The sequence below is a fragment of the Macrobrachium nipponense genome, chromosome 26 (genome assembly GCF_015104395.2).
Source record: "Macrobrachium nipponense isolate FS-2020 chromosome 26, ASM1510439v2, whole genome shotgun sequence".
NCBI lineage: Eukaryota > Metazoa > Arthropoda > Malacostraca > Decapoda > Palaemonidae > Macrobrachium > Macrobrachium nipponense.
Window position 1 is genome coordinate 49560533 of NC_087215.1, and position 8579 is coordinate 49569111.

Genomic DNA, 8579 nt, shown 5'->3' on the forward strand with positions numbered 1-8579 from the left:
CAAAAAATTCACCAATTCACAAAAATAGGCGCCGTTACACACACTTGTAAAATGTTTGTTCAGATTCCACAAAAACACTAAATAACACTAAATAAACTCTAAGAAATATCAAATCTGAAATCTACAAGTTACGAGTGACCATTTTACGTTACGTTAATATCAATTATGGCGAGGCAGAGAGAGAGAGAGAAGAGAGAGAGAGAGATGTGAACACTGAGTATTTAAGCCCGAATGAAATCTTTCATTTCGCACAAGAGCTGGGCAGTGGATCTGGCACAAAATGTTTTGGGACACAATTCTTTCTAGAAGCTTCGAAAGTGACGCAACTTTACAAAAAAAAAAAAAAAGTGAAATCTGCAAGTGGTTTTCAGCAAAGATGAACGCGTACAAAACCAGTTACAGTCATGTACATACTGGTTCAACAAAGACATGTACCCTATCAAGACAGAAATCGAGCGATAATTAAGATTGACATGTTTTGATGACAACACGAAGACTGCCAGCTCCCTGAATCTAGAGCTGCTGAAAAGTTATTGAAACAATTCTAGCTTCGAATGGACAAAGCAAATCTCTCTCTCTTTTCATACAACGTTATATATTCTTTTTACATTATGTTATGCGAAATCTGAACACACATTTTAAGCATCCTATCGCTAAGCTATCTAGGAATCTGAAAAAAAGTTACACAATTTTATACATAACATTTTATACAGTCAAAGAGGGGTTATATGTATTTTGACAGTAGCAATATATAATTATCTTTTCTTTCTGAGTGAGAAGACGCAATGGGCTGTGACATTTCTAGAATGCAGGGATCATCAACTTAGTTTCTCCTTGGAAACAGTGCTCTAAGTGACAAAATGGCTAAGCTTCGGAAATGCTGACGTATCTTCTTGGGTGACGCGATTTCGAAGTTGCTGTCTAAGCAGATCAGACCATGTCCTGTTTCTATGCACGGGCACTTGATGCAGAGATGCCTTCTGAATCTGGTTTGAAGCTGTTTCCTGGGCGTGAACAATGTGTGTTAGTTCGTGCGTGCATGCGAGCTTCTTCCCTACATAATGAGACAGTAAGTTAGCCAAGATGGGAGATCGCTACAGAATTGGCAAAGCCAAGATGGCCCCTGTAATAGTATTTTTAGTGAGGTGTATGAAATCTGTGTTGAATGGGCGGTTCTGGAACAAACGGAATTGATATGGTGACTCATTTAGAAATGGGAACTTAACTGATGTTCCGTGGTGTACTAGATTATGACTATGCCTAATTTTATGACTAAACTAATGTTAGTTATTTGGTCAATTCCCCAGGGTTATCTGAGTTATTTGGATTTTGAGTTCAACCTTTCATTTAGTCATTTTGTTAAGAACCTGAATTATTTAGCTAATCCTTTGTTCTTAAATAAATGTATTTTTGTAGTTCATGAGTCTGATTTAATTGCCTTAGGTAATGTAGAGAGAGAGAGAGAGAGAGAGAGAGAGAGAGAGAGAGAGAGAGTGGGGGAGGTGTTGGAGAGAGAGAAAATGGATGTCATTACATTGACTAGCTGCACGGTTCATTGCTACCAAACCTTTTTAAGATTACCGAGGTTCCAACCTCGGTAATAGAAGTGGTGGCAGGCGGTGTAGGAACCATCTTATGCCTATTGTGAGGTTAATAGCAGCTTAAAGAGGCTGTTTTGAGAGAGACTGGTTGTGAAAATGAGTTAGATTTCAAGTATTGGGCGTCAGTTGATAGGAGTTAGTGAGCCATTGATTTGGTACTGAGTAGAGAAATTCAATTAGGGTCAGCATTTTTGTCTACTGTGAGATGCCTTCGAGGGTCTGTCACTCAGTTGCAATTTGTGAGTGCGGGTGTTTGCCAAAGTGCTCGCTGCTCAGGTGCTAGGTCATTTTTACACACGCAAGTATGTGTGTATTTGCGTGTTTATACATACGCGCGATATGGTGTTCTTTCATTGACGGCGTGTTACATTTATTTTTTTGCCCTTGTGTTTTTTCTCTTCTTTCTAACTTTGTGTGTGAATCATTTTTGGAGCAGAACATGGTAAGTTTTGTGATCTTGGCACATATTTAAAGGCAACACATTTTTTTTCTCTTTTAATACATAATTTAGCATTTGAAGTTCTCATACATGCGGCTCAGTTCTCAAGGTGCTTAGATTGCCTTGGAGACAGCGTTCTCTCATGCATACGAGGGTGAATTTTTTTTCTTTGTACCAGGGTTGAGAGGGGTGAGTCCTTTTCTTTTTTTTTGTTTTCTCTTGTCACCTCCATTTAGCCTTGATAACAAAGTTCAATGCCATGTTCTTGAAATCAGCTGATAGCCACTGAGAGATGGTGTGATATGCCCATAGGGTTTTTTTAGAACGATTTTTGTTCTTTCTTTTGCGTAAAGAGAAAATGAATATGAAATTAATATGGTGCAAGTTTTCCTTGCGCTTTGGAGAATGCCTTTATGCAACGGTAGAGGACATGATTAGAACTGGGGATACGGAGGTTATTTTAAAAAGGGGATGTGTATGGTGATGCTAATGGTCATGATACTGAGTTCTGGTGAATGGCAATATTAAAGCTCATACTGGTGATACGGGAGATATTTGCGGGGATTCTATTGGAGTTCAAGGTGGTAATAATTTTGGTGAATGTGCCATGATTTTATGGATGGTAATATTGGTGTTATTTCTGATACTAACAATGGGGTGCTTGTAATGAGAACTAAGGGTGGTGATGTTTGTGGAAATGGGAGGTACTAACCACAAATATAAGGTGTTTTTTCGGAGGATATTGTGTTAATGCCCTGTTCAAAGACTAAGGTAAAAGTCAAATTGAGGGAAGTGTGGAAACCTACCGGTCTTCTTTTGCCCAGGTGTTTTTTTTTTTTTTTTTTTTTTTCTGTGATAGCCCTAGAGTTTTCCTTTTTTTTGTGTTCAGTAGACAATTGCTTGACATCTACGTGAGTCACAGATGTTACAGGTGTCACGGGAACAGTCAACAGTGCCATCAGCTTTTCTTTTCCCCTTTTGGACGTTAGCCACTCATCACTAGGCTGTTATTCTTTTTATTTTGCCAAAGTTTCGTAATTTTGTACAGGATTACATCTTCAGGGCTGCGCATAATAAAAGATATAAACAATTAAAAGTACAGTCTAAGAATTCATTTAAAATATAACAGAGTAAGAACGAAATAAATAAAAACACAGCCAACCTAGAGGTGAGGCAGTGAGTTGGTTTCCTTCCATTTAGTTCCTTATTGTCTTAACTCTAGGTTTGTTGCGTTTTTATTTATTTATCAAATGACTAAGATTGATTGGGTTCTTTAATTACAAACTGCTGCGTTTTCCTTGCTTTCTCAGATAGACGATCTGCAAACACCAACGAATGACTCATACTGAGGATAACTCCAGGAATTGTAACAGATTTGCTCTACTTCAAAGGAATCGTAACCAATGAGAAAATGTACTAAGCGACAAAAAGTTGTGGAATTTGCTGTGTCAATTGACAGAGCTATATTTGGAGAGAAACAAGACAGTATATGGTGAGTGAAAAATTTGTGCTACCTATGATCGATGCCATCGCTGTAATAATTCCCCCTCTTCCTTATTTACTATGCCAGTGTATAAACGTTATCAGTCACTTAATTTAATCAATCCTTATCTCAAAGCCAGTATGAAACTCACTGTAACCCACCCAGTAGGATATCTTGGTATTTGTAAAGGTAGGTTTTTAACTTTCATGAATAAAACATGACACATATTGGTAATTTCTCTTCTATCACCTGACCCATTTTGCTACCATGATACATTCATGTTCTCCTTATTTTCTGCCTAAATAACACGACGATTGAATATCTTCATGCTACAATGTACGATTTTGGTTTCCGCATCTTTCTCAAAAGTCCTTTTTATTCACAAAACCTATTATCCTGAAAAAGAAAAGATGTGCTTTGGGAATATGATCTTCAGACACATGAAAGGTCAAACATAAGAGTCCTTCAGAAATATATGTGCCAAATACTGACAAATGCCTGATAATTAAATCTAAAAAATGGGATCAGTGAAAATCACAAATTACTGTGGTAACAGACTCTTACGTTTCGACAGGCTTCCAGTCCATCAAAAGAGTGCGGCATTTGCAACAATGCCTTCGACGAAGGAGAACACTGCCCGCGGATCTTAACTTGTTTCCACTGCCTGTGCACAGAATGTATCAATCAACTCATCGAAACCGAGGAGGTAACTGTAACTGTAACTTGTCCCTTCTGCCGACGCATAATGGAAGCCACTTCTGTCCATAGCTTTGGCGTTAACACCTGCTTGTTAGAGCTCTTGAAATATGTAGCTGAGCTTGAAACGACTCGTAAGAGTTATTCGTGGGAAGCAGCCAATTTCGAGGGTTGTTTGGAGGGTTTCAGGGAGGGAGTGAACGAGATAAACCTTACTTATTGCCAGACTGCTAAGTCTCAACTTGAAAGCGCTATACAGGGAAACTGTGATCTCAGGAATCGCATCTTGGAAGCCAAGAGAAAGATAAAGGATGATATGCTGACCAAGATGAAACAGATGGAAAGGAACTATGAGCGTCATTTAGTCCAGTTGGAAGAACAAAATGAGATCTTGAGGCGTCAACTCAACATGCTATTCGAAAAGGAAAGACTGTTAAAACAAGCGGATGAGAAATTGCAGGAAGCCAGTGACTTCGCTATGGCTGGTCCTATCATGGACCAGACAGAGGAAATCACCGGAGGATTGAGGACGTTTGTGAATGATTTGAAGGACGTCTCATCGTGGGATGAGACATGTCGACTCAGCATTCAGAAGGTTGGTCGGTGCATTTAGAAATATTTAGGAATTCCTTCTTAATGTCCACTTTTAAATGAAATGAATAGTTTAATCGGACACGCCAATGAAAAAGTTTAGTCTTTTTATCAAGTGAAATATTTTGGAATCAAGAATCTACTTGAGTTGAACGTAGCTGAATTGTGTATAATTATTTGCTTAAAGTGACGTAGACAGACTTGTTATAAAGAATAAACGGGAAATAAATTCTATCATGCCCTCTGATAGCTGATTATTTTTTGCTATAAGAAGATAACGCGCAATTATGAAAGAATGGAAGAAGGAAAGGAAACAAGAAATAAGAAATAGATTTTAAATAATTTAATTGAGCCTCTCCGACAATGAACAGGATGTAGTTTACGCCTGGCTAGAATAAGCTTATTCACGACTCATTCCAACTCCGCTCTACCTTTACCTTGAAGGTGCTTCACAAAACCAACCAAAAGATCTCTCTGATAGAAGAGATTCTTACCGCTGAGGACGATGAAGACCAGACTGACCTCCTCGATGATGTCAATGCCCTAGTGTTTGTTGAGGATGTCCCAAGGGCGACTGACGTAAGTTACTTTTGCAAAGATTAGACTTTCCAAAGTATTTCTTTCATTCCTTCAGAATATTGAGTGTATTAGGATGCTCACGTTGCTGGGGGTATTTGAAAATGTAGGAGATAAAATTTATTTTCCAACTCCGAAGCAGAAAGGGCGGTGAACCGGCTTATACTAATTTATCCCTCAGCTTTTTTCGTTTAAAATCAAAATATAAGGATAACGCAGATTTTTGTAAGATAATTTATTCTTTTAGTTTTTTTCTTTTTCATCCCTACTTTTCTCCGCCTCGAATAAACTGGTAAGATGCGGCCATATACCTCCTTGTCATGGATATAAAAGTGATTACTTTACTTATGCATTGGGAGGCGATCGAGATCGTACTCTTACAACTTCACTCTTGACCATAGAACGTTATTAATATTTAAAGAATAAGTCTTACAAAGAAAGAAAAGATAATTTATTTTTCTGAATTTCAGTTCATGAGATCTTTAATGTCAGACTACTTCATCCCAGATAAAAATCTGAAATACTGATTATTTGTGTTAGGACACCTTTCACAAATGCCATACCAAAATCTAGAAAATACCTCTGATAAAATTCACCTTTATTTAGAACATTAAGTCCTAAGCAAGGTATCTGTGACAGGCTCGTGGTCTCCTGGTCATTAGTAGTCCAGAAAGACAGTTGGCTCGAGAAGGGAAGGTGTATGCGGTGCAGGAGAAAGATGGCAGGAGGATTTATGCGAAGATCACGCTCTCAGAGGAAGGGAAGGTGTGTCTGCATTGCCTGAGACAGGATCTTGGGCCTCCTCCTAATGCTCTGACAATTTCTGTAAGTAGAATATCATGAGTCTGACGTCTCTGTCCCGAGAGTCACACCAGTTAATCACCGCACGATGAGAAAAGAAATTTTTAGGATTACAATATGGATATTTGAAGGTTATCCTTAGACAATAATTGTATATAACTCTAAAAGTAGTCATGAATAAGTTGGTACTCTAAGTTATGACTTGAATCTGTCAAAAATGTGCGTTGTTACTCGGTTCTTTGGGTCAGTTGATAAACAATGACATAATCTTAGTCGAATAAACCATGAGTTTTGCATTACTGACGGTTAAAGGAAAATTACCAGGCAACGTAACAGAATATGATCGTTTTTCTATTCATTTTTTTAATTTTTCTAAAGTGGATGCATTTACATTACAAGAATTTTGCTCTGGGAATAGCTTGTACTTTAGTTTATTGCTGCTATTCATAACACCATCGACATAATTATATCTTCACAGTATGCTGATGTCACTTCGCTCTTAGACATGTCAGTCAGAGTGGCCTTCCTAGAATTAGCTGCAGAGGACGGAACGCTTGGAAAACTCTTCATCCGCCTTTCCCCTGAAACAAAATTCGCTCAACACTTCGCTGCACTGTGCACAGGTGAAATGGGCCCGTCCTATGCTGATACAAGAGTCTTGGAAGTCATGAGAAAAGACTCACATGGCGGTGAGCGCGTGCTCTTCGGAGACTACGAAAACAACGATGGCTCTGGCGGGAAAGCACTGGTGCCCGGTCTGGGCTGGGGCGAGTGGATGAAGGATACCCACATCTACCCTGCTGTAGCTGGAGCAGTAGGGGGCGTTTTGGGGACTGAGGACAATACTGCACAGTTTGTTATACTAACAAAGGACTGTCCTGGACAGAATCTTGGAGGATGTTTTGGAACTGTCGAGGAAGGGCTGCGCGTTCTGACTGAAATTGTCTCACAGTATCCCAACATCAGGGATGTTAGCATACAGGACTGTGGGATCCTACTTAATCCATAGTCTATAAACTATCCATTGAAGCTACACCATGTTTCTCAGGGTCAAAATTTCACAGCAATGAATAAATACAGTTACAAGAACTGAAACACAAACTGTACCATTTTATTAATAATAATAAAATGTAATAATGAGATTAAAATTCTTTCCTATTCTTACAGCTCCAGTGAATGTATTGTGTTAAACTAGTTACTTCAGATAGTATTATGGAAACACAAAATTTTTGGAAGCTTGATAGTATTTACTAACTTGAAAAGTTAGTCAGTACGTTACAGGACTTTTGGGTCAGTATACGAATTTAGCTCGATAAATATTTTTAGATATTCGCAGGAGTTTTAACTTCTCACTTGCAACATGATATGAGAAAAAACATCATGACTTCAAGTACCTCATTTGGCAGTCATTTTGATACAGGTTCCTACGAAGCATTGTAGTTAATACAAGGCGATTTTAGAGAATAAGAAAAACTCACTTGCTGCTGAACCCAGTCAATGACACTACAGCGAAAAAGCCCAAAATACTGTATACAGACAGTACTGTTATTATTGTGTCATAAATATCAATGTAAACTGATAATGCTAAGAGCCGAATCCCTAAAGTATCATCTTAAAAACATGTCACTAGTTCGTGAAGGAAAACTGTGCCAGAATGATTTTCAGTATATCAATAATGAATCATTACTTTATTACGCGTATATCATCCTCGCGTCATTTTTCTTAATCTTACTAAGCGCCAGGCACCCAAGCACATCACGAGCTCAGGCCCGTACCTAGAGTTTTTTTTATGAAGGGGTCGTTTTTCCCAAAGCTGGACCTTTTCTTCTATAAATGTCATTGTATATACAGGTATATACAAGATGAAATACTTGAAAATGTTATTTTAGTTATATTAAGAAGAAAAAATGGGTATGCAGTCTATGCCCTTCTATCCGATTAGAATTTATTCAAAGTACTGACTTTGGCTAACAGAATTTTACTTATAATGTTGAAAGTTTGCACTGAAATTCAAGAATATTTCTTCAGTTTTATTGATTGATTCATTTATTATGTTAACGATAACATGCATATTGGTTTATTTGTTGTTATGTTATATACTTTGACCTGAGAGAAAAACATTAATTATTTATTACTTTGTAAGTATAGTTCAATGAAAAGGATAGTACATAAAATATGGACCTCCAGAAATTTTGGAGGTCGTTCATCCCCCCACCCCTACCACAACCCCCTCGGTACGGGCCTGCAATCTATCTTGTCAAGATGGACGCTACATCCGAAAAGCGAGTCATTCTCTCTCTTCTTTTCTTGAGTTTAAATGAGACTGTCTCATAAACTGACGTTATGTTAGCATGCTTAAATCGTTAGAGGTGTATACAATTCACCAATTTAA

The 8579-nt window shown here is 38.0% G+C and overlaps 1 protein-coding gene across 1 annotated transcript in view; it reads left to right on the plus strand.

The window, feature by feature from the left end:
• Window positions 1–7283, plus strand: part of LOC135199812 (uncharacterized) — a 10936-nt gene extending 3653 nt beyond the window's left edge. Inside the window, exons 2-6 of the mRNA XM_064227953.1 lie at window positions 3351–3532; window positions 4098–4814; window positions 5255–5389; window positions 6026–6211; window positions 6666–7283. Of these exons, the coding sequence (XP_064084023.1) occupies window positions 3530–3532; window positions 4098–4814; window positions 5255–5389; window positions 6026–6211; window positions 6666–7196 (1572 nt within the window). The 5' untranslated portion in view covers window positions 3351–3529 and the 3' untranslated portion in view covers window positions 7197–7283. The remainder of the gene's footprint in view (window positions 1–3350; window positions 3533–4097; window positions 4815–5254; window positions 5390–6025; window positions 6212–6665) is intronic.
• Window positions 7284–8579: the final 1296 nt, after the last annotated feature.